The following is a 27628-nucleotide window of genomic DNA, read 5'->3' as shown; positions in this document are numbered from 1 at the left end:
TCTTCAATTCTGTCTAGGACTGATTCTTTCCCTCTGCATATATTCCAACAACCTATTGCTCATCTCTGATAACATGGCTAAGAACTTATAGACATTCTTCTCATTTCTGTATCGTGGTTTCAAACGTATGTTACAGAAGGGTATTAATAAACTCATTATATAAGTGTAAATGATGCATTATGTCAGAGCAGCCTATTATTCTAGACTATTTTAACATTCTAAGTATTAAAATTTAGAATTCAGTTAAAGTATTTGTATACGTATGTATATATGTATATTTATATATGTATATGTCAGAGACCAAACATGGACCATGGAAAAGTACTAGCTAGGCCAGAGAACAAGCCCCTACCCTAAACCAGATGCCGCCAAAGATAAAGAACAGGTCAGGCAGGTCAGGTAGCATAGCAACAGAACAATGGGCCCTGACCAGTGACCTTATCACCTAGCAGCCTCACGCACGACTTGCATGTAGCCCTTCACCTGCACATCCCCCTTCACCTGCACGTAAGGCACGTTGTGCACTCCTTCCCTCCTTCCTGCCCCCTCTCATGCTATATAAGCCTTGCTGAGGAGAATAAAATTTGCAGCTTGATCAGAACACACTGTCTTGCTGTCTTCTCTCGTGTCTCCCCCATCCCTCTCATTCTCTCCCGCAGGTGGGTCGCCCCCGTTGACACCCTGCTGGCCGGGGCATGTATATAAAAACAGTATATATATATACTTTAGTTTGCTACTCAAAATGAAATGACATCTAGAATATTTAGATACTTGGACTTCAAAGGCAGTTTTTAAAACCTGATTAAAAACAAAACAAAACGTCTGTTTTATAGTGGCAGAATAGAAGCTCTCAAATACCTCTGAACATGCTATAAAAAATACACTCCATCATAACATTGAGGATTCAAAATAGGGATATTTACTTTTCTTTTTTTCAGGTTTTTCGAGACAGGGTTTCTCTGTGTAGCTTTGCGCCTTTCCTGGATCTTGCTCCGTAGACCAGGCTGGCCTCGAACTCACAAAGATCCGCCTGCCTCTGCCTTCCAAATGCTGGGATTAAAGGCGTGCGCCACCACCGCCCGGCCGATATTTACTTTTCTAATTCTTCCTTTGATTATTTAAATTTGTCTACAGAGTGTTTTGTTATCCTATACAGAACAATGTGGTTACTCCTATCAACTGTTATGATTTCAAAAAAAAGAAGATGTAAAACCACCATAAAAAATAACGACAAAATGGGTTGGAGCTCTTTTAATTGGCAGAGTGATTTTAGAATGGGCCAGGCCTTGGCTTCTGTTCTTAACACTGCAATACTAGTAGATAAGTAAAAATAAAGATAGTAACAAGTCATTGACAGAGAAGAAGTAGTGGCAGTGAGGAAGAGGGTGTGGAGGTCTAGGACGAATCTAGCTTCTCTTCAGAACAGTTTTCATACAAAGGAACGCAGGCTGTCTGATAAGCAAGTTAATTTTAGCTGGTAAGTGAGAGAGCTCTGTGTTCTCAGGCCCATGGAGAATGCTGAAAAAGAGCCAAAGTTTGGCAAACAGAGTGAGTCTTGTTGTCTTTGTATAAGCAGCTCGTTTATATTTTCCAGGGAAGACCAGTTTTTTTCACTGCTTGGGTCATTGGGAAAAGACAACCTAAAAAATTAGTCTGAAATCATAAGACTATCAAGATACAACATTAAATCGTAATGATGATACAAATAAATACTACAGGCATTAACTCAATAGAGATTTTGGTTTATTTCATTAGATTTTTGCTTGTTTTCCTAGTGAAACCCAGTAAGAAAATTAAAGGATTGTAGACCATGAATATTAGTAGGCTAATAAGAATATGAACATGTGACAGTATGCATGCACTACCTGTGGAAATTCCTTATTAAGTTTATTGGCGTATTTTAGCAAGTTATTGACATGGGTACTAACTAACACCATTTTGACAACTTCTATAGTATATTTTTTAGATATATAATGTTTAAAAGGAAAAATGCATATTGTGAACACAGAACAATGAACTACTCTAATGCAGAAAGGTATCAGGAGTTCAATTTCCTTTGAAGTTAAACTGGAAAACTAAACTTAGGCCAACAATTATTTACTGAACTGTGCTGGGTGGAGAGAGAGATGGATGCAGACATTACCTGACCACTGTCCAAAATTTATCTGAATAACATTTTTAGAACTTGAAGTACATTTATTTTTGAAATAAAAATGGTGTCCAAGTGCAAGTAGTATTTTTACAAGTCTTTTGCCATCTCCATTTTAATGGGCTTTCTGAATCTTATGAGAAATTCACATTAGCATTGCACTTGTAGGTATTGAGAGTAAAATGCCCACAGCCACTTAAGAGTCATAAACTGGGGAGTTGAGAACTGGGACAAGATAAAAGTATGAATGTAAGAAAACAAAAATTAGACTTACAAATCCTAGAAGGCTTTTCTTTTTCCCACCCAATTCCTTGGCAGAATGAAAGTGAGAGGCAATGCTCAGGACCATGAAAACTGAAGACACGAACTAACAGTTATCAAAAATTGGTAAATATGACCAACTTCTTTATAAATAGCTTTCCAAAACATTCTGTGGCTAATGGCTTAGAATGCAAGAGACAAGACTAGGGCAAAAGTTGCAAAAGAGGCCTTCCGACCAGCGAAATAATTCACACACTAAACCCAAGCACAGTCACTCCAGCTGGCATGCTGTTATCCATCTTAATTATTGTAATAAATGAACCACTGGCTATCACATCTAAAAGAGTATGGAAGACTGGATGTTTACCAAAAATCAGAAAGAAAAGTTTCCTGTTAAAAATAAAGCAACAATTAAATTGGAAATTAGGCCATAAAGCTGAGGAAATATTTTTACTGAGTAAACAAGGAGCCTTCGTCTTTGAAAATTGTATTTGCTTGACCTTGTTATCAATAATTTTGTTAAGTTATACAGCTGAACAATAGTCAGAAATCAGATTAGATTTATAGAAAATGTTCTCTCTTAGTGGAAAAAACCCAGCAGGAGTGCTGGTAGTGGGCTTGGGCCAGTGGAGACTAGACTAATGAGAGTCTCAGCATTTAAGCAGTGCTGTTCCTCCTCACACGGCTGCTTTCATAGTGTGCCCAGGACAATCCTTACCTGCAGCATATGGACCATGCTAGAAATGCAAATTCCCCACCCCCATGCCAGAAATAGTGAGTCTGGAACTCTAGGGGTTGGGCCAAAATGTCAATTTGAACAAGCTCTGCAGTCATTAGAATATATGTCCAAGTTTGAGAACCACCAGACTATATATATATATATTCTTCACTGATTTCTGGCCAGAACCTAACCCAGTACATTGGCTGAATCATAGAAGTTACTCAAAAAACATTTCAAGTACTGTCAGTTTCAACAGGTATTTCAAGTCATTGTTGGTATTTTGTGAGTACTGGTAAATAAATTTCATTTATAACAATTTTTTTTCAGCTGACTTAAAATGTTTTATCTGAATGAATTTTCACTTGCAGTTAGGGTAAAATTTCCCTGTGTACGCATGACAGAGGAAAAGAAATGGACACAAAGTGAGGCTTGGAGAGTGCAGAAGTTGTGGTCCGGCTGACATTTTACTCCTGTTCGCTGGATACTGCTGGTGATTATCCAAAACGTCATGTCTCCCACAAGTGAATTTAACTTAACTTTATTATTTGTCCTGTGTCCTTTGTCGGTCTTTTGATTCTACCTCTGAGGACTAAGCCCATAACAGTTGTAAACCACGTTTTTGCCTGCCTTTCAGACTTAATCAGTCTTCGTTGATTTCCAAGCTCAGTCCCTCCACTTTAGCTTGCCATTTGTTTCATTTTCACCCCATACATATTTTTTTGTTTAAATATTCCAGAAGTGCACAATCTCCTAGCTACTTAATATAAACAGCTTCCTGAGATGTTGTACTCCTGAATATTTTGCAAGCAGACCCAAGTCCTATAGCATTTTATCCACACAGTGGCTGCCTCGGAACTACCAGTTAAACTACTTGGCCTTCCTAGTCTTTCTCTAGGTTTTCTTGAAATTTTCTTCCACTTACATAGAAACCTGCCCGCTCTCCCTGCTTCATTCCCAGTCCTTTGGTCTTACCCGGCACACCTGACTCCAGTTGAGCCAATGAGAATCCTTCCCCTGTGAATTTGGAATAAGAAGTAGGCAAAAACATGCTGGTTACTTTTTTTGAGTGGAATTTTTTTTTTAAGCTAAATTTAGAAGTGAATAGCTATCATATTCCCTTATGATCAAGGTAGGATAATATGCAGAAAAATAGAAGATAAACAGATGAAAGACAGATAAATAAAGGGAACTTTCTGCATTAATGAAAAGTGCCACTACATAGAGCAGGACTCACAAGGCCATTATGAGGGGTCCAGTAGAAACAGTGGCTATATCTGTAAGCTGTAGACTATATTAAATGACTTTCCAGAATATAGCAAATAGCTTGATGCAGTTTTTATATGGCTGCAGTTGATATTAAAGTGGGAAAGGTATGGCATTACCTAAAGCCAATATTGTTTTGATAATGGTTCTAGACATAGCTGAGGGAGCTGTAGAAGTGTGGTTCTAAGTGCATACCCTGTAATTCTAAAATATGGAATGGTATTTCTATGTGTACACTGTGGAATTTGCTTAATATCTTGTTTTTATTGCTTGTTTTAATACTGAGAAGCTCCAAAATTTCCTCTTAAGTTCAGGTTTATAAATCAGCATGGAATGAAGGAGTCTCAGGAAATCTCCAACACCTCAGTAGATGTAAACTATACCAACAACTTCAGCAGAGACCTGTCCATGGGCATGCTGAAGGGGGAACAGCAGGTTGAGAGAAGTGTGGGCAGTGGGTATTTCTCCGGGTCTGTGGGGTAGTGTTTTCTAGACTGGAGCAGACACAAGCCTTAGGACACGTAAGCTGCCCTTAGCTCCTCCGCAACCATTTTCTGTATCACTGTCTCAGGTATCAACACACAGGAAATGAGACATGCATCCTGGGCAGTCATGGAGAAACACAATGGAACGAAACACAGCCAACCTCCAGCCCCAATGCTCTGTACTCTAGTGGCTTCCTCCATGAAAGAACTAAATCTGAATTCCCTCACCTGTGTATGGCTTACATGTAACCTCTTTGTGTATTTACTTAGAGCACAACAATGGCTGGCCACTGGCATGGCACTCTTGAGAAAACACACTGATCTGCTTTGTAAAAAACACATGTGCCATTTGCCCTGGTAGCAGTTAGACTTGTTTTGTGATTTGAACAGATTCATAACGCCTTGAAACACATGCAGCTCAGCTCATAAACTGAAAACCTTTTTTTTTTCACTCGAATCAGCCCCTCTTCAATACTTGATGAGTGAGGTTAGTTAAAACACCCTGGGATTGCGGATTACCTCCCTGCAGGTATTTGTTGTATTTTTAAATTTTAGAAAGTACAAGTTTACACCTTGTCTTCATTTTATCATCTTTCTGGTATTTTTTTTTTGTCCTGTTTCCTAGTTGTTTCTTTATAAACATGTTGACATATACTTTATTGTCTAATATCTTTTAAATTAGCTTTTCCCTACCTGTGAACAAAATGTCAGACACAAAAGAAGTCCCAGAAACAAGGATAATTTGGAATTCTCAATGCCAAAGTCAATTCTAAAAGTATGAAGCCTTTACCCAGGTAGCCTATCATCTGAGAGCCATTTCGTGAGTGATGTTTTTAAAAGGTTCCAGAGACAATAGTCATGCCGAGAACGAGGCAGAGTGGAGCCTCTCTGAATTTTGTGAGAAATTCATACATTTTGTATGAATTTAAAATGAATAAAAATGAACATTGTGGTTACAAGTGTTTCTTGATGTCATGGTGTTTAGGTCGGCTACACTGCTACCGTGAATCTCCCACAAAGAGATGAGACTTAATATTTTTCCAAGTCTTATACAGTAACTTAGAATAACAGAAATGTTTTATATTCTAGATTGCTATACTTTGAAATGGTATGTAATTGATGGAAATGGCTTGGCAATACAATTTTTCTATAACTTATGTGGTCAGGTGTATTCGTGAAAACCCTTAGTCTTGCTTCATTTAGGAGGTGCAAGGTATCTAACTCAATAGAAAATTATCGCAACAATAATAATGTTATTATTGTCTTTTTCCACAATTAATGATTGCCTGTACTTGAATGAGTTTATGATTAGGTCTTGAATAATTTAAATTGAAAGTCATGCTGCTTATGGAAATGAAGAGTAGTTTTCTTTTATTTTTAGTTGCTATGATCTTCTGTGTGTTTTTGTTTATAATACAGAAATATAGTTCTAGAAGATACTGGAAACCAATTAACCCCAAATCTGGACACCATATCTTGTTGTGTAATATAGTTCATTTGCAAACAGTGTCTCTCAAACACTGGCTTTCAGAATGTCTTCAGTTAGGGGACAAGATTAAACAATGTTAAGCAGATATACTTACATCAGGAATCATCAGAACTCAATTTATTTGAGAATTGGAGAGTGAGTGTAAGCACATGCCATCTACTAATTGACTTGATCAAAGTCTAATAATTAAGATTGCATGAATTGAGGGAAAGTTTCTCCTGGAATAGTGTGACGAAACTTGTAAAATAATCCACTCCATTAAGCACAATCTGATATTTGCCTTAAAAATCACTAATACAAAGCTTAAAGCCCCGTTTTCTCAGTTTCTTCTCAAGTCTTTTGAGTACCATCACGTATGGACTTCAGACATTAATGAATCTATGCTCTGATCTTCATAGTTTGGTAGTATTTGTCAGCTAAATTTTTATCCACAAATCACTTAACCAACCAATCAAAAGTAATCAAAGCAACCTCATCCTACGTGACTGATATTTAAATACTGTGAAAGTGGAGAATCACTTCAATTCTGTCCCTTAAGTTTATTATAAGTCAGAATGTTATCACATGTCTTGGGAAAGGAAGGAGAAAAATAACAAAGAAAATTGTGTATGGTTGTCACCAAATCTTTAAAGAATCATATCTACTTGTGCCCTGGTTTCTTATTTCAGAATAAGTACATTAGTACTGGAGACAATATTGTTATCTCTAGTTTTGATGGTAGCTCCTTTACAATGATTTTGATATTAGTAGTTTATTTAATTAATAAAGAATTAAACATAATAATAATACAGAGATTTTAGAGTTAAAAATGATACTTATTCCCAGGTATCCTTTACAGAGATAGCAGTAACTATTTTGAGCATTTGGGGAAGTACAAGCTAACGTGCAATGACTTTGATTGTGAATGTATTCCACTCTTGGTTTGCTATCATCAATTACATGCACATAATTCTGCCACTCTGTTTTTCTTACTTTTTTTATATCTTAGTAAACAAAGACAAACATAATTATAACAACAAAATTTTCTATTTTGTATGGATCCCTTCCTTTTCTATTATGGTTGCGTACATTGAATATCTCACCTCTCTTTAGAAGGTGTATTATACTAAAACATTCTCCTTAAGATGTTAATAACAATGAAAGTAAAAACAACAATAGCCAGAAATCCCAGGCTTGTCCTACTCGCCTTCACTTTGCTAATCACTTTCCAAACATTATCTCACCTCATTCTTTCAACAACTGTCTCCAGTAATTACTATTATTCTTTTCTTTGTGCAGATAAAGAAATAGGCTTAGAGACAGCATGGGACCTGCCAAACTATGTAACTTGTTTTAAATGTTTTTTCTTTCTTTTCTTTTGTGAAATCTTTAATAAAGTCATTTCACTCATACTTAGTAAGTCTTATTTTTTATCGAAAATATTTTTTCATGCAATATATTCTGGTGACTGTTTCTCCTCCCACAACTCCTCCTAGAACCTCCCCACTTTCCCCACCCACCCAACTCCACACCTTCTTTATCCCTTTCTTTAGAAATTTTACCATTAAGTCTCTTGAGTTCAAGTCCTCAAGAGTCAGAGATCCACAGGGTGTGCTGAAAACCATTTGGAATCTAATAATAATTAAGTTAGAAGTGAATTCACTCTATAGCTAAAAAGAACAAGTAAGAAATACATAGTTTCTTAATTCAAAATAAGTTTTCTTTAGCAAGTATTTCTGTAGTCAGAAACATTTAGGTTCAATGGCTCAAAATCCAAGAAAAATCTGCAGAATTAGAAATTGTAATCTGCCATTCTTACTGCTTTATGGATAAGGAAAACAAGGCACCTGTCATTAAATTTATCAAAAAGTTATCCTTCTTTCATATGAATTTTTAAGTTGAAAATAAAGGCCAGAGAATATCTATCTAGAGTATCCTAACACATCGAAGTTGCAAATAGTAGAGTGGCTAGATCTTTGCAATGTTGTCAGGAATAATGGTGCCTGATCTTTCTTTGAAAACCAACAAAGTCAAGTGCTGTGGGATGTTCTGTATGGCAAATGTGTTGCTGATTGGTCAATAAAACACTGATTGGCCATTGGCCAGGCAGGAAGTATAGGCGGGATAAGGAGGAGAATAAAGCTGGGAAGTGGAAGGCTGAGTCAGAGAGACACTGCCAGCCGCCATGATGACAAACAGCATGTGAAGATGCCGGTAAGCCACGAGCCATGTGCCAAGGTATAGATTAATGGAAATGGATTAATTTAAGATATAAGAACAGTTAGCAAGAAGCCTGCCACAGCCATACAGTTTGTAAGCAATATAAGTCTCTGTGTTTACTTGGTCGGGTCTGAGTGGCTGTGGGACTGGCAGGTGAGAGAGATTTGTCCTGACTGTGGGCCAGGCAGGAAAACTCTAGCTACAGTCAAGGGATGAGCTTTTGCTTTCAGCAACCACATGCCTTTCGTCTGTTAGCAGCCATTTATTTCCCTTCCTTCTCCAGCTCTCCTTCCTTACAGACATGTACTCTATATGTTTAATCAATCAGTTGTATTGTTTCTCTGCAAGCCAATTCCAGTTCTATAGAGCTTCATTAAAATTGTAAAGCATTCAATAAAGCATTATACTACAGTCTTAAGAAAAGTTTGTTTAGCTAGAGTTAGAGGCACATGCCAGTAAATGCAACTCTAAGGACACTAGGCAAGAAGATGTCCAGACCAGCCTGGGCTACACAACAAGCCCTCGTCTTAAACAGAAAAAAAAATGTAAATCATAAAAGAAACCTAGTTTTAGCATGGCATAGGGAAAAACTTACACTGCTCCTTGTCTAACCTAATTTCACACTCTGCTTGTATCATATTTTTTATTTCAATGTTTCAATTATTTTATTTATGGTCCACTATCACTGGGGATCTCAATCTGCAAAGCATTACATGGTTAGCTCCTAATAATGCATAGTTATGAGGACAAATAAAGCACGAATAATACGGAACAGAGATGATGAAGTGATTATTTTTATATGGCAGTAGAGCAAAATCATACAATTACCATGGAAGAGAGCCAACTAGGCTGTAGTCTAACATAACCATTGAACAAGTGAATACTTGGGAAAGCAAAATACACAGTGACTAACCCAACTCACGTAGAGAACTGAAGTCATGTCTCTTGTTCCCTCTCCAATCTTCCATGTCACTGCCCCATCAGAAATTGAGTAGCCAGGGAACAACTATGATCCTCAACCATTGTAGTTTCAACAGTAACAAATCAACATTCACTTTACATGTTTCCTCCTTAAGTCACTGAGTAATGGGATGTCTGCATAAGGTCAGTTTCCTAAGGGTTTTTTTTTTCCCATTTTATTATTTTTGAAGAAACTTCAGTTAATAATATAGATTTGTGGTTCATGAACATGCACATAAGTTTGGGAGTCCAGCTGGGAGCCTGGCTCCTACATTTTACGACAGGGAACTCTCAGGGACAGAGGGATAAGAAATATTAGATAGATGGATAGAGGGGAGAGAAACAGAAACACAGGGTAGCCTCGGGAGGGCCCAGGTCCTTATCCACCACCCCCTCCTGTCTCTTCTAAAGGGTTATTTATAGGAATACCAAGGGGTAGAGCAGAAGACTTCCCCCTAGCTCAGCCAAGTGCAGACCCTTCCAATCACCTGATAACCACACATGGTCAAGCAATCCTTTAATGCAGCCCTGCTGGGTAACGCAAGCTCAGATCTCACTAGGAAACCTTTGTGGGCCTCCACATACAAGTTTTGCAGTTAAGTCTCTGGTAGATTAATTATCCTGAAACATCTAAAAGAGGAAAAACTAATAGGTTGGGCAATATTTTCAGAAGGCAAAATAAACAACCAAGAAAAGGTAAATAAAAGATCTTACATTTCAAGGGTTTGGGTTTTGTATGAAGGTTTCATTCTTTTTTATTTTCTTTTCTGTATTGTTTGTGTGCGTGTGTGTGGACAGAAAGGATTCTTTATTTTATTTTTATTTCTACCTAACATTCCTGTAATAGCCTCATTTGGAAACAGCCTGAGTGACTACTACCTACCACTGAGGAAAACATAATTAGTCCCATGTTATTCTCTCTACTCATGGAGAAATCACCAAACTTCTATTTTAGAAAGTGAATTGTGGTTAAAAAAAAATAAGAGGGAAACTAACACTTCATCAGCTTGACCCATCATCAATTAATATGACTTTAAGTACAGGCAGATTTAAACCTGGAAAAATAAAGTTGCTTAGGTATTTTTGCTCAGCATACCTTTGGTTGCTTTAGAGTTATAGAATAGAGTTTGGAATGAAAAGCTTTCTGAACCGGAAACATTGCTGAGCTGGACAAAGAGTAGAAAGATGTAAGTTCTTACCTGTCCTTTCTGTATAACTTTGCCCACAAGTGTGCTTATACATGGGCCTAGCTTGATAATAAAGAGTAGAATTTAAGTTTCATGAAACTCTGAGTTTTGAAAGAAAAATCCACCATTCGCAGGAAAACAGAGACAGAAGTTTGTTCTGGGATTGCAGGCCTGTGAGGAAGCAAGGTCTAAAGTTTAGCAATAGGAATCATGGGAATGAGAGGAAAGAGGTAAGAATATAGGGTGCAGAGTGGGGGGAAAAGTCTGACAAAAAAAATCAGTGGAAGGAGTAATGTCCTAAGCTCCTGAGAATGGATTTAATTAAGTTCTATTTATGAATAAATCCCAGAAAGGGAGCCTGCACCCAGAGCCCAGCCTCTGCTTAAACTGGCATTGAGGGATCCCTGAGCCACTGTGTAGCTAACTCAGAGCAAACAAAGACAACTGTCCTAACCAGTCTGGGTAGCAGCATCCTTGCCCACTGATCCATCCTGCCAGATCTAGGGTTATTTTGCAGTAAAAATCAAATATCATCTTTTTGTGGAGACAAGACCCCACTGTCTATCCCAAACAGGCCTTGCACCTGATCTCCTTCCTCAGCCTTCCCCGTGCTGGGACTGTGGGCATTACTCAGCATGCCCAACTTTGTGTATTTTCTGAAGGTTTGTTGACTAGTCATCACTACAATTCACTTGCAAAATGGAACATCAGGTGTTTTTCCAACTTTTTTATTGCACTGTATTTGAAAAGCATTAATGGTAAATGTGTTTTATGTGCCTAAGTGGATGATTAATTTGCTCATGAGATCTCTGACTCCAGAAAGTTGCCCTCATAAGCAGCTACACTTGTATGCAGATGCACACACACACACACACACACACACACACACACACACACAATACAAACTAAAACTTTAAAAAATAGAAGTAATGTCAAGCATTCATTGCCAATTTTGAGCATGTGCTACTAACTAGAAACAGAAGTATAGTTAGTTTGACTATCTTCAGAAACCTACAGACATAGATGACCTCATATTAATATACAGACTATGTAAAACAGAAGAAAGTTTTCAAGACTATTTCCCAGCTATGGATGCTTTTATTTTATGTTAATCTGTATTGATACTTGAAAACAATTAGATAGACAAATGTTCCATTTGTTTTTATACTTTATTTGCATATCTTTACACTTCATTTGACTAGGGTAATGATTTTGCTTTTATTTTACTTTATTAATTGCTAGTTTCAGACAGAGTCTCACTATGTAGCACTGGCTGTCCTGGAAATCTCTATGTAGACGATGTACACCAGGCTGGCATCAAACTGTTAGAGATCTGCCTGTCTGGTCTCCAAAGTGCTAGGAGTGAAGTTGTGTATAAGTTTTAAAAGAAGGTTTTTTTTTTTTCTAAATTCTTAAAGGAAATAGAAACTTTCATTTACAGTTATTTTGTATTAATATGGAAATATATTTTGTTATTTAAAATATGCTTCTGTGTGGTAATATTTTATTTGTGCTCTAATAAATAAAAATGTATGGAGACCAGAGGAAAAAGCCAGGTACTATAGTAAACAAAGAAGTCTGGCAGTGGTAAGGCATGCCTTTAATCCTAGTATTAGGGAGGCAGAGATTCATCTGGATCTCTGTGAGTTCAAGGCCACACTGGAAACAGCCAGGTGTAGTGGCACAAGCCTTTAATTCCCAGCACTAGTTAACCATAGATGTCTGGAGGTCTGTACAGGCAGACAGGAAGTGGTAGAGCTGGGCAAAAAGAGAAAGTGAAGTAGCTGAGAGGAGAGAGGAAGTAAAATGGTAGGGCACAGAAAGGATATAGGCATGAGTATAAAGAAAGTAGATCTCTCTTGGCTGAGGATTTTCTAGCAGTAAGAATGTGGCTGGCTTCTTTCTGCTTCTCTGATCTTCCAGCTCTCACTCCAGTATTTGGCTCTGGGTTTTGTTTTGTTTTTTTTTAATAAGACCGTTTAGCAATTCATCTTCCACTTCTAGTACAGTGGGATAGGTCAGCTAGGAAAGGAATGTTCCATCCAGGCTGATGATCAAAAGTCCATATTGAAGATCCACATGGTGGAAAGAAAAAATGATGTCTGCCTGTTGCTCTCTGGACTCCATGTGTGCCATGATACATGAGTTATCTTCTAAATAAGTAAATGGGAATTTATAAAATTGTGTCTCCTTTATTACAAAGAATTGAGATTTTGACTAATTCAATTACACAGTGGCACAGGTGCTGAAGATATATATAGATAGATAGATAGATAGATAGATAGATAGATAGATATCAGAATACACTGAGTAGAGAAAGATTATGACATCATAGTCCTTATCTCTAGGAACAGAAAGACTGAGAAAGAGAAACAAGAATAAATAAACAACAAGAAATAATGAAATGAACTTTGGAGCTACTGAGGACAGGAGCCTGGGGCAGATCTGGGAGGAGTCTTTGGAGGAAAGAGCATCTCACCAGTGTTCTGAAAGATGGAAACACAACTCATTCAGTTAAAGGAGGCTCTGTGGGAGGATGGGAGGAGGGAGTGTTGTAGCATAAGACAGAGGCCAGAGATGTGTGTAAGCAACCCAGAGAACGGAAAGGGCATGACATATTTAAAAATACAGCTCCAACATGGGTTCCAAGGAAGACTGTGCAAGAAAGTTTTAAGAACCTTAAATGCTAGGCTAAAAGCTCAAGTTTACCTTGACTATACAGAAGAGCAATGGATGTATTGTAAGCAGGCAGCTACACGATTCGATTCACATTGGTATCCCTCTGATGGCAGCAGAGAGGATTTGATCAAAGGGAGGTTAGAATGACATTCGGGGAAAGTCACACCACGTTTGTTTTCTTTGCTTCCTTTTATATTCACGTCACTGTGCTCCACTTTAATCTGCCAAGTGGAGAGACACCAGAGCTGGCAGTTTCACAATTTTGAAGAATCTATGGTTTCTCTTCTCTGTACCAGTGGATGCATATCAATTATATTTGGAGGGAAAAGTTTAAAGATAAAATATATAAATAATAGTCACATTTATTAAGAGCTGATGCTCTGGCAGCCACAGAATTGAATGAGGTTTATGTGTAGTAATGACTTTTCATTCCCAACAACTCTATTGTGGCCCTCACTTCAGGAGTCACATCCTCGGGCCATAGGCTGTTTCAGAGATGGGAGTGAAGCAATTGCTCCACTCAGCTGGGATAGCAAAGCATGGAGACATGAGTTTCACAGCTGAGAAGGCACATTCTGAAATTCTAACCTATAATGGAGGACACAATAAAATGAGCACTTGCTTTATAGAAATCTATTATAAATTAGACTTTCAGTGGTGACAAAAAAAATTCTAAATTTTTGTGCCAAAATCCAAGTAATATCTTTCATTGTAATCCAATTACAAAGTAAATAAACAGATAAGATGATAGACTCCACAGAGTGAAAATATGGCTGTAGCTGTGTGAATTAAGGGGATTTTAGAGAAAATAAGAAGCAAGCAGATTGTAAGTGTATACCATTTTCTTGTAGAAATCTAGAAAAGTTGGAAAACGTAAGTTTTCTATTACTCAGGTAAATATATTCTAATTTAATATTTATCACAGATTATTATAAAGACATGTGATATTTTTGTCAATAGAAATAAATATCATCTTCATGCATTGCTGCACCTTTCCTATCTATTACCTGTGGTAATTTTCTCTGATAATTTGTTATTCACAACAAAACCTATTAACTAATTGAGTTTTAAAATGCATAGTAATTGTAGAAGCAGTTGTTAAATTCCAGTAATAAAGGAGAATAATATTCAATTTCCATTACAGCTTTAACACTATTTCTGAAAATGGAATGCAAACCATTCCTAACTATTGAAAGTCCACTGTGTGTCAGGCATGGGGAAATGCCAGAAAAACTCATTAACTTCTTGAATATTTACATCAAATATATTTGATAATTATCATCCTCAACTTATGAATGAGAAAACAGACAAACGCTAGAAAACTACCTGAAAAACACAACAAAAAATACAAACAAATAAACAAAAAACGCCTGACCACAGCTGCAGCAGTTCTGTAAATGACATCTAGTCCTGAAGCCATGAGTCATGGCTGTCGCAAGTACAGAATAGGTTTTAACACCAAGTGTGTATCATACAACCTACAATAGAAAGTTACTGTTTAAAGAGTTCAAATGATTTCCCTCTGAACATTTTGGATTAATTCTATATCATACCTCCAAAACAATCCTGTGAATCTCAACTCTTCTCTCTCTCTCTCTCTCTCTCTCTCTCTCTCTCTCTCTCTCTCTCTCTCTCTCCTCTCTCCCTTTCTCTATTTTACAATTTTTTAAAATGGGGGACATTTTTTATCATCAAAGGGGTAAAAACTGATTCATGGTCTGTTTCATAAACAGATACTTATTTAATATTTTAGTATAATAAGAAACATGATTAAGTTCCTCACTAAACAGACATTTCTTAAATAACTTATATTTGAGAACTAGGTTGTCATCCAGGGGCTGAGTCAAACAGGTTATTTATCTAGAAGGATGAATGCAAATACCCATTCTATTTTTCTCCTTGATCTGATACCAAAAATACTATCCTATGAAGAATCATGCTTAGCTCTATAAAAATATAAACAGTCAGCCAGGAAGTGGTGTCTCATATCTTTAATCTTAGCACTCAGGATGCAGAGGCAGGCAGATCTTTGAGTCAGAGGCCAGCCTGTCTACAGAGTAAGTTCCAGAGAAGCCAGGGCCACACAGAAAGCCCATATCTAAAAAACAAACAAACAAAACAAAATCAAATATATTTATTTGTTAAAATATATGAGATGGCTCTGAGGGCAAAGGTGCTTGCTGTCAATCCTGATGATCTGAGCTTGATTACCAAGACCCAAAGCAAGAGAGAATGGACTCCAGCAAGTTGTCCTATGACCTCCATCCTCACACTCTGAGCACACACACACACACACACACACACACACACACCAACTAAGTTAATAAATGTGGCATACAAGCATAAAAAACAGGCAGAAAAAGCTTGAAACTACATCTTAACTCCATTGAGAATATTTCTTTCCTTGTTTTAAAAATGTTTTCTTCAGTATATTCTTGGTGGAAACTTTCCAAATATAGATTGCCATGCTTCTTTCTATATAAAAGTCTTCATGAAGTATACTTCACTCCCATTTTTCTTAACAGGTCCAAAGATTACAGGATTAATTGTGTTTACTCATATTAACCTCTTTAGAGTTTGTAAATAATGCTATTTTTTCAGCTTTAACCAAAAATTAAATGATGACGCTGATCCACAGAATTGCTGGAAGAATTGTTCAAAATATGATTTACTTAAAAATATGTGAAGTTTGCTTAGTAATATCTCTTGAATGGGCATTGCAAATGGCATTAGTTATACCACCACAGTGTATGCTGTACCTTCAGTGAATGAATACAAATATTTGGCAGTCACTTGTGTAAGGGAAAGCAGTGTCAAATAATTAGAAGGCACACATGTGGCTTCCTCTGAGTCTACTTTTGGGCCAGCCAATCTGATTCCACAATTGTGAGTGGAAGAAAACATTGCTCCCAACTACAGCTTGTGTTCTAAAAGTTAGGTGTTCTAGAGGTTACATGTCAAATTATATGTAAAGAACAGTAATTTAAAAAACCATACGAATCAAGTTTCCCATCATCAATGGCTCCATCTGTGTACAATAAAGTTAGGCAGTAATATATTTGTAACTGCTGCTCTCTATATGTACATTATTTATGCATGTCCATTACTCATAACTGTATTTTACAATATCTTTTGATTATATGAAATCAGTTCTTTATGTTTGCTATATGGCAATAGCACAATTATAGAAGGAGCATGCTTTTTGAAATATAATTTTAGAATTTCTCTTCAAATGATGAAGAGAATGTGTTATATAACTCAGGCATTTCACTTTCAACATATCTTCCTTCCAACATCATTGTTCATATAGAAGGTAGCATCTAAAAGAATGTTCATTGCTCTATTTACAATATAAAAAATACAGGAATAGCTACACTTCCAAGAATGGCAAAATTGTTCATCACAATGTCCCAATTTAAGTAAATGCATATTTTTGGGGGTTTTAGGTGAGGTGGAACAAATGTTCTTATATGACAGAGTTTCTTCATCTCTAAACTGTGTTGATAAGGAAAAGGAAAATTGCAAAAATGTGGATATAATGAGTCCTTACTCCTCCTAAAGGAGAGAGTGTTTGTGCAATTTTCTGTCACTGTATGAGTACTTGAATGAAACAGATTTTCTGAGCCTCACATTGGCAAGCAAATTAGCAGGTAGTAGGGAAGTATTAAACAATCTCAAGAATCCCCCAGTGTCTGTGACAACTTTTAGAGCTTGTTTAGTTTCGCTAAAAAGGAACAGGTACCACTTGTCTCTGAGTCAGAGCCCCACTCCCCCACCCCCAGTCTCCTTATCCCTCCTACTCTCTGACCCAGTAGTTTTTGCTCGGTTCCTCCTCAGCACATGCTTCAGCTATCACTTCTAAACCTTTTCCGAGTTTATCCTAACCTCAACTAGATCCAGGTGCTTCCATGTAAACTGTTCTTTATTCTTTTGCAGCACCTAGCAATCCCCCCTAGCTCTAGTTACACACTTTGTACAAGTTTCTGCTTCCCAGAGAACAAGGTGCTGGAGTAACTAACTAGTCCACTTCCTCATCCCAAAGTACAGCCCTTTGCTCTGCACACTCCGAGGACTCAGCAGTTACTGAATGTTTTATATGTTGAGTAGTCATGTGAGTTTTGAATTTAGATTGGCCAACAATGTGCCCTTTGACTGGTAACACATTCTTTATTTAGAATAAATAGAGGTTTCACAGTATTCTATGCCATTCTTTTGACATGCCAAAGCATGGGTCTTGGTCTCAATCTCTCTTCTCTCTCTCCCACATGAAACTTTTCCATCTTCTCATTCTATAGGTTAAGATTTTAAGAGTAAGAAATTAATGGAAGATGCTGTTAAATCTGTTTGTGTATGTGTCTGCCTCTCTGTCTCTCTGTCTCTCTCTCTCTCTCAAACACCCCACCCCCCCCACACACACACACTTTTTTTGCCTCTCCCCCCCTCCTCTTTTTTAACTATGGATCTAAGCAATCAAACTCACTACAAAACCAGGCTATAACTCCGTCTTTCATGTACTCGACAAGAATCAAGCTCAGATCTCTTGGTGATATTTCATTATAACTGACATTTAAATTTTAAAATGTTAGGAATATGGACTTTTTCAGCATGGCAAATGCATTTTTTATAGTTAAGTATTAGAGGGTAAACATGTAGATGGAACAGTTAGTAATAATTATGCTCTACTTGTCAGTTCTCTGTTACTATAATGAAATACTTGAGAAAATCGACTTACAAAGAGAAAAGGTTTTGAATCATAGTTCTGGAGTTTCCAGTTGGAATGCAATTGGCACCCTTGTTTTGGGCCCATGGTGACACAGTACTTCATGGCAGGAGAACACCACAGGAAAACTGCCTATGCCATGAGCCAGGCAGAAGAAAAGGAGGTTGGGGCAGAAAGCTATTCCATTGTTGTGTCTTCAGTAATTATAAACTTCTTTTAATTCAGTTTCCCTCTGTTATTTATAAATTTTACATTACTGGTTGACACTGTTTAAAAGGACCTTGAAATCCACTGAAAGTACTACTGTTTTTACTAAGAGCAGGTATGTAAATAGCCTTTGGAGAATCAATGTACCAAGTTGCCAAGCCAACTTATATCAAGAAAACAGGAGCCACCTCTTGATTTATTCATAGAAACTCATATAAAATAACAGAACAAACTTCCTAAGAAAGTGGTCGCTTAGGGAAGACAAACTCTTACCCAATCTGGAAAGTATTAAGTTTGCCCATCTCAGTGATTGACATGTGACTGGACAAATTTGAAGATTAGATGAAATAACATGGCCATAGGATGTTTTCCTTGTGACTGTCAAGAGTTCGTGATATTTCTACCATTTGAAAAGACTGTAAAAACTTAATTACATCTAAACATGATGTTTTTAGTCTTATAGTCTTACTTTGACCAAGATTTCACCTCACTTTTTGTAAGGACATAGAAAACAGAGGAGAAAGGAGAAACCAGAGGCAGAAGTTAGATACCCAATTTCTGAACCATCTATTCCCCACATAGTTTGATTTTATTATTTTTAAATACAATCAACCCTTAGAAGACCAGATACAGGCATGATCATTAAGTAACTCAAGTTAAAGTCACATTAAATAATCCTTTGATTAGGACTGGTATGCACTGCATGCAACTCTGACTTTCCTGTCGATACAATGGGTAATTGAGAACTGACTAGATAAATAAGAAGAAGCATTAAAAGCTAATTTCATTCCTGGAACACACACTACAATAATGGGCAATGATAATAGGTTACCATAAAACAATGACTAAATATCACAACACTTTTGAACCATTTTTTTTTCTGAAATATATGCTACTCTAGTCAACAACAAAAAGTAAAAAAAAAAATATGAGATTTGTCGTTTAAATAAATAGCTGAATGAAAATATTTATAACTCTAGTAATATGTAACATTTTACATATAGTAAGATTACTTGAGTAACTGTAGGCTACAGCTTTGTCAAATGGCATGATATATATATATTCAAATTTCACCTTGCTCTTCATAGGGAAAGGAAATACTCAAATAAGAAAGTAAATAAAGGTAGAAATGGACACATTTCCAGTCTTTTTAGTTCTCGTTGAGAAGAAAATGAACTAAAATTCGAAAGTAATAATAAACAAACATTAATTTATCACCACTCTTAAGAAAATATTCTTGGTAGTTTTTGTTATTTCAGTGAATGATGTAATTCTTTGTGCGTCACAAAAGTCTTATGCCAGCAATGGCATGGACCTGTGTGAAAACAGCAAAGAACAAAATTAACACTTTGAAGTGACTGATTCTCTTTGTCCACACAAAGACATGGATGCACTTTTATATTTAAAATAGGAAACCTGTGTGGCTCTTCTCCATTTTCCCAGATATAAATCAGATGTGTCTACTTGGGTTAAAGAACTCTTTCATATTTGATGTTAAACAAATGGTGTGTCTGGAATATAAGGCATAATGATCATAAAGCATTTAAAACACTGCCTTAAAATTATTGCTATTACACATGAAAAAATGTTTACAATTCAACACTCAGTTTTGGTAAGATCTGGGTTTAATGACATAAGAATTGGGGGCATAAAAAAGGGACTAAGATAAAAGAAAAGAAAGAAACATTTTGGCGCCTTTTAATAAAACAATAAAGAGATAACTAAGTGGAATAGATTAAAAATATTTTGTTAATATCTTTATGTTTTAATATAGCACATCTTACAGCTACAAATTTCAAAAACGCAGTTCTGTGGAATGATTAATCTCACTACAATCAGAACCATGAATTACATAAAAGAAAAATTCTGTTGATGAGAAACAGGGGCAGAACAATAGCTCTCAAGGTCATGCCACAGCATTCTTAGATACAATAGGTAAGAAATTGAACTCTGGAATACCAGCTTCAATATAAATAGTACTTAAGAGTACTGAGTGGGTTCTTGTTGACTGCCTACTTAACAAGTCAGTGATATACATGCATTCCCATCTGAATTTCTATCACAAAAAAAAAAAGTGAGCCTGAATATCCTAAAATGTCAGAAAAGTTGGGAATTAACAATGCAAAATAGCTTGGATTTCTATAGCTTTTAAAGTGACATGAAAGTTTCTGCGTGTTGTATTCTCTGTATATGATGAGCACTATTAGGGTTAGTAGAACAAGTTTTGTTACATGAGCATTTTAGTACCAGCCAGCTTATACCTAATTCTAGAACTACACACACAGTTAAGAGAGAGGCAGATGGCTACACGACCAGGCTTTTCTAAGGTCTAAAACCTTTCCCACTCCTAGGTGAATGGGAGACTAATAACCTCCCACCCCACCCCTACCCTGTCTCATGTTGTTTTGATTGTCCTGATTGGTCCTGGAAGAATAAGCACAACACAATTCTCATGAATTTATAAAAGGAGAAAAAGAGAGAAAGTTAGCAGTAAGGATACACACTGAAATCTTTCTAGCAATAAATTTTGTCCAGAAGGAGAGTATAAGAAACACATTATTGGAAAATGATTCTGTCAGTCCAAATGTTTTTCTACCTCAATACAAAAAAAAAAAAAAAAACAGTGTCGGAGCTGGAGGAAGTCTCAAGGAATAGATTCATGGTTCCTTTTTCTTTTTTACTCTTCACAGGAGAAAGCTGAAGCCTCAAAAGGTTTCTTGTCATGTTCAAGTGCCCAAATGTAGACCTAGGTTTTGAGCCAAGCCTAGAAAAGCAATTGGCTGCAAGCAGTACTCCATTACATTGTAAATTGCTTTTGGATTAAATAAACCAAGCAAACAACAACCTATCGTGGCTACGAAGCAGTTTGTATTTGTAAAATTAATAAATTTTAATAATCCCATGTGAGAGATCTGAAAGGACGTGACTTCAGTGGCTGCTTCCCCCCCCCCCCCCGCCCCAGAACTAATGAAATAAACTGATAAACAATGGTACCCCCACTGAGAACAGCTTTATCCGTCCTTAAGTCTTAGAGTGAACCTTGTATCCTCATGAAAAATGAAAAAACAAAACAAAACAAAACAAAAAACCTCCCAGGGAGGGCTGTGCTCAGAGGGCTCAAGAGAAGAAACAGTTAACTGCCATACCACGCCTCCTTGCAAACAACCAAGGAAAGCTTTCTTTAAAGCAGTACAAAATGTCACCACAGGCTGACGCTCTTTCTGCAAGAATAATGAGATTTTTGCCACCTAGGATGCTGAGCACACACTTCCTTGCCTTTATCACATTCAGATTTTGTTGGTGGAAGTCTTGCCTCCCTTTACCTTCAAAACAGATTATACAAGAGGCCTGAAACATAGGGGTCACTACTGTGGTCCTTGTCAAGTCAAAAGACCTGCAGAAGCAGCGTCTGTCCTCTGGCACCTGACACATACTGTAAAAACTGCTTCGGAAATGAGGCAGGCAGGAAAATGAGCCCCAAGGATGAAGCTAGGCAGTACCTCACTCTCAAGGCTCCCTCTGCAGAGCACACTGCAAGAGGCGCACTCTCTGTCCTGAACTCACTTGCTGGAGATCCTGTGCCTTTACAACCACGATCTTTCCATTGAAAGCACTCTGAGATCCCGTGGAGAAGTTTGCGTCAGCGCTATCATGCAGGGGAATAGCGAATTTTTGGGGTTTGTGGCTTGCGACCCCCCCGGATCAGCAGGCGCGCTCCTGCGGGAAAGCGCACAGCTGGTGGCTTGGCCCGGAGCCTGCGGTGCAGAAAGAATTGCCATCAGGTCTGAAAGAGGAACCTCTCCCCCCTGTTGGCAGTTCCGAGTGAAGAAAAACCTGTTTTTCGACGGGGCCAACTGAAAAGAAATTCCAGCGCGACCGCATGAAAGGTTAACTGCTGTGTGCTGCAGTCCGGGGGTGGAAGTGTGACAGCCTCGGAGCCTGGTGTGAGAGGGTTAAAGCCAAGAGCGGACATAGGCATGTGTATCGTCACATTTCACACACTGACTCCCAAGCTCCCTTATTGACTCTTCACCAGGGTTCCAAGGTGCCCTTCCCCCATCTGGGATCCAGGATCCAGAAAAAGTGAGTCTACATGGTGCAAGACGAGAGGCCCGGTGCTCATCTTCTGAGTGTTGTGACTCTGCCCTACCTGGCCTTAAATCCGGCGCTACTCAGGGTTTAGGGTCCCCGCCCCAGAGCCTGAGATTGGCCACCGATGTCTTTCCCAGCCTCGGAAACAGTAAAGTCATTACCTCACCCAGAAACGCAACTTTGATATAGAGATATGGTGAAGACAAACCTCCATTCTGACCTCCCCCCCCCCCCCCAGCAGCAGCAGCAGCAGCAGCAGCAGCAGCAGCAGGATCTCAGGCTCCTGTGGTCTCCTTACTTTCTCCTCTTTCCTGAGAAAGATTCCTAGCCTATAAACCCTCTTCTGTGGCTTCAGCTTGCCAATAACTGAAGGGGTGTACAGGGATAAAAGATGCGAAAAGGAAGTCAGTCCTTTTTTCCCCCTTCTCCTTGATTTAAAACTAAAGGGGAGGTGGGGGGGGGGAGCAGGCAGAAGCCAAAATAACAGGGGATAGTAGTTTAACCCCCAACTAGCCACTAAACGGTAGAAAATCAAAACTTCAAAAGGTTAGATCCTAGGGCTCCACAGGGAAAAGTACCTGCCACTTGGGCTAGCAGACTGGGAGAGCATATATTGAGAGGGCAGGACTATGGTGTGTCAGCCCGCAGGCCAGCTGGTGGACGCCAGGGCCAGGGATGTCCCCTAGGGTGAGCAAAGGGATTCCCCCCAAGATATTCTGGTTGGTGGGAATTTTATCATTTTCCTTCGAAGACTCAGCGTAGAAGCGAGAACTGAGGCGCTATCACCGGGTGTGTGGAAATCAAGAAATCCCTCACACAGGGCTCACAAACCTGGCTGCTAACCCAGTCCACGCTGCGTGACTCGGCTGCCATCAACCCTCCACTCACCACCCACCAGACGATGCAGCTGCTGTTTCAGTGTTCATCTATTTATTTATTTATTTATTTTTCTGAGATGGTCAAAGCCCTCCCTTGCCCCCAGGTCTTCATATTATGACCAAGAGGAAGTTACTAGGGGATTTATCATGACAAAGTACAGGCAGTTATTTCAGCTCAAAGCCCAGCGAAAGGAAACTGCCCTGGGTTCAGTGACGTGGACTTTGACACCCCGAGACCGGAGGGACCGTGCTGGGGAGAGAGTAGAGCAAATCCTGGGGGCTCCTCAGCCTCAAAGCTAAGCCTCATCCAAAGTTCCTGGAGATTTCCTCGGTGCTCGCTCGCTCGCTCTCTCTCTCTCTCTCTCCCTCTGCCCAAACTTGATCTGACCAGTCAAGCCTAAAACGTGTGACCCAAGTGACTGGTCCCAGGGACAGGTCCGCGTCCCCGCGCGCCTTTCCAGCTCCCTGACTTTCCCAACCACGCGCTAGAACACACAGTCCCAGGCCACCCAGGGAACCGCCCCCGGGCCACAACAACCGCGACAGTCGGCTGCTCAGAGGCCATTGCTTACCTGGTCTGAGGACCGCGGCGGAGATCAAGAGGCAGAAAACCAGACGGCCAGAAGGAGAAACCTTAGGTGCCATATTCCTCCTCCTCCTCCTCGAGGGCCACCGACAAAGTCCACGCCGCAGGAGGGGGCGTCGTCCCCGGGCCCACGGGGCCCGCTCGCTCCTGGGTCCCGACTCAAGGGGCAACGGCGTTTTCCTAGACACACACGGTCCCCCCGGGGATCGTGGCGCTGCGCCGTCGGGTCTAGACCACACCACACGCAACTTTCCTCCACGCGCCGCCCGCAACTCCTCCCTCCCCCTCCACGCCCTCCCTCGGTGTCTTTGGCTGCTCCTCCCAGGACGGGCGACCCTCTTAATTCCAGGAGACGCTTCGGTAGTCAGTCAAGGTGGACGGGGTTCTTCTTGGCTGCAACCTCCGGTGAGTTTCTCTTCTTGCAAAAAAAAAAGAAAAAAAAGAAAAGAAAAAAGAAAAAAAAAAAAGGAGACGATAAAAAGAGCAGTGAGAGTTGCACCGCGCACGGATCTCGGGGGACCTCGAAGGGGTCGGCGGGGCAGCAGCGCCTTGGGCTCGCACCGTGTGGGTCTCCTCAGGTGGCAGCCGCGGCACTGGCTGGAGCGGCGGCAGCTGGAGCAGTGGAGGCGGCCGCGGGCTCGGGCTGCTCTGAGTGGAGGGCTGGAAGGCGTGTGTAAGCTGCCTGTCTCCTCCTCCTCCTCCTCCTCCTCCTCCCGCTCCTCCCGCTCCTCCCTCCCGCCCAGCTTCCTTGGCGGCAGCGCGGAGCAGGTGGTTGGAGCGCGGATCTGCAGCCTAGAGGCGCTGCAGGACCGAGTCGGGAACGGAGCGGAGCTGGCGGGCCCGGGGTGGGAGGAGAGCCTGACGTCCCCCCACCCACCCGCCTCCCCCGCTGCGCCCGGGTGGGCGGGGCTGCCCTTGACTCCGCCTCCCAAGGACACACCCGCCAATAAGGAGCGGGCTTGAGAACCCCGGGCACAGCGGGCTGGGTTCGCCCCGGACCGGCTCTGGCCACGGGGTTCTCAGCGCCCCCAAGACACACAATCTGTGGCCATCTGCTGTCCGCCCCGCCTAGTCACAAAGCTAGCTGTCTTCTTGCACTCGGAAGCCCAACTCACTACCCACTGGCTCACGCCTAGGGATTTTTCTCCTTCGTGGTGGTACCGCCTTTGGCTTCTGTGGAGTTATGAGAGCAGCACCGTGGGGGTGAGGAGAGCACCTTTGGTCCTCTTGGACCAGGACTGAGGAGGTGGAAAAGATGGAAACAGTCACTGGCTGGTTCAGGATAATTCTCCCCCGGGATAAACTCCTTCCTCCCTTCTCTAATTCGCCTATCTTCTCTAGCCCTAGTCCCAGCTCCCGCACACCTCCTCAAAGCAGAACATTTAGTCAAGTATCCAGTACCAAGAAGCCAGAAGAGATTTCTGCCCTCCCTCCCCCCACTCCCCATCTCCCTCCCGGTGAGCATTAGGACTCTACACCATACCACATCTTACGGATTTTCCTAACGTCCCTTTTAAAAAGTGTCACTTTTATTTTTAATTAGGCGGCGATTTTAAATTACAAAACAAAATCCAGAGTTACTCGGATTAAAAATCAACTCCTCCTGGTCCGTTCCAGAAAGCCAGGCACCCAGCAGATGGGCAGGCTTCTCAGGCAATTTCTAAAGCTCCAACCACCTCCCAGGCTTAGCATCAGGAAGCCGTGTCGCTTTCAGTTCAGGCAGAAAGCATGAAGGAATATTTTCCTCTGAAACACCGGGGTGGAGCTGTTGGGGCTCTAAGTGGCTCTAACTCAGGAATGCAGGATTACAACTCTTATGCCGGTAGCATAATAAAATCCTGGTTCCTGAACCACCTCGCGAGGGTTAAATAGTCTTTCGTGCATCGCAGGGTCATCCCCTGTGAGAAGCCAGTCTCCAGCAGAGAATGCTAACTAGTCACACAGGGCTCGGTCTCCAATAGAGTGGGAACCACCAGTCACCTGCGGGTGGAGATGGGGGTCTCCGAGTGTGCAGGCAGAAGCATCATACACACACACACACACACACACACACACACACACACACACACACACCCGCGAGCGCGCAAGCGCACACACAGACACTGTTCTTTGAATTCCTTTCCTTTCGTGCTTGAAATTATTAAGCTCCATTTTCAGTTGTGTTTTTTTCCCCCCAGCGCCTCTCTGTCTAGTTCTCCTCGTGGTGTTTTAGAGTATTCTAGGATGGATCTCGTATATTTTTCCTCGGAAAATAAGTAGTTTTTTCCATATGGTTTTAACATTTACATTTCATTTGCATCTTATGAATCAACCAGAAGGCTAAATGCTAGGAGGCAAATGCCCCTTAACTCTGTATTCCATGCACAGAGCTAAACTGCTGGCGTACTCGTGGGAATCCTACTGGATTCCTTTAGGGAATTAACTGTAGCCAGCCTTAAGTTGGATGTTTTAGAACGAACCATCCTGCATTCCTCCTGGATCTTCAGACTATTTTGAGGGGGAAGTTATCATAGCATATAGCTGTATGGCAAAAGGCAGAACCCTGGGTCTGGCATTGTCTCATGAGCATAGTCAATTCAACCTCTCAAAAACTCAGTCTCCTCACTTGCAAAAGGGGATATCCATCTTTCCAGGATCATTGGAGTGGTTATTGTGAGTAAATGAGACAGCATAGGACACTGGCCAGGCATAGTAGAAGGTGATGGGCTTTAGGGAACAGATAGAGCCTAGGGAGAACCCTGATTTGCACTTAGTAACCTTCATCAAAAGTCAACCTCTCACACACAATTAAATTGTGATGACACATTAAGTCACATTTAAAGATACATCAAAATATATCAATTGCAGATATTAAGTATGCACACATTTCTGGAAGCAGCTGACTATATATGCACACATGTAATATGCACACCATATTTATGCACACATATATGCATATATATTTGAATTATTATAGTCAGTTATCTTCAGAATGTCCATAGAAAATGTCTTGGTAAACTGCTTGGAATAATAACTTCAAAGGCCATGGCTCATACATAGCTAGGACCACAAAAAGTAATAGTGGCATTACTCTGTATTAGATAAAATAATAAAATATTAAGACAGGAATTTAACAGAAGAGTGTGGGATGAGACTAAGGACAGAGGAAGAGACAAGGTCTGATTATATTAGCTGGAATTTGGAAATGATCAGAGGCCCTTAAAATTATCTCAGTTAATTGGGAACTTTTACTGAATGCTCATGTTAGAAAATTCCAAGCAATATTTATGAATCAGTAAACATTATTCACCCTCAAAAAAATCCCTATCAGTATTTTACTTGCAAGAAACTGAAGGCCAGAACAAGAAGTAGCTTCCTCAAGGCTACACAATGATTTATAGCAACAGCAAAGCTAGAATTCTAGACTTGAACCTCTGATTCTAGTATTGAATTCCTACCCACCTTGCTTACTGGATTTGTGTTACAATAGCTTTATGCCTTTGGGAATATGGAGGTCTCCACTTAAACATAAATTTCTTCGTCTTCTCAAAATTTCAATAAGGTCTGCTACAGTCAAACATTTTTTATTGAGGAAATTAATAAGGTGGCTAGCACTATCTGATTGGGCTATGGAGCCCTGTGTGAGAAGTGGGGAGAGGGAGAGCTTGTCTAAGGGAATTGATGTTCATTCATGAATAGTAGACAAGAGTTGGAAGTGAACAAGAGAATGTGAACTCCCCAAGTAATGCAGTAGGGAAGCGTTCTAGTTTCTT

At 39.9% G+C, this 27628-nt stretch overlaps 1 protein-coding gene across 1 annotated transcript in view; it reads right to left on the bottom strand.

Moving 5' to 3' along the window:
- The window catches only part of Alcam (activated leukocyte cell adhesion molecule), a 182440-nt gene extending 157934 nt beyond the window's left edge, over window positions 1–24506 (bottom strand). Inside the window, exon 1 of the mRNA XM_059277074.1 lies at window positions 23863–24506. Within this exon, the coding sequence (XP_059133057.1) occupies window positions 23863–23935 (73 nt within the window). The 5' untranslated portion in view covers window positions 23936–24506. The remainder of the gene's footprint in view (window positions 1–23862) is intronic.
- Window positions 24507–27628: the final 3122 nt, after the last annotated feature.

This window comes from Peromyscus eremicus, chromosome 12 (genome assembly GCF_949786415.1).
Source record: "Peromyscus eremicus chromosome 12, PerEre_H2_v1, whole genome shotgun sequence".
In the NCBI taxonomy this organism is placed as follows: Eukaryota; Metazoa; Chordata; class Mammalia; order Rodentia; family Cricetidae; genus Peromyscus; species Peromyscus eremicus.
This window is presented reverse-complemented; position numbering and strand designations above follow the sequence as displayed.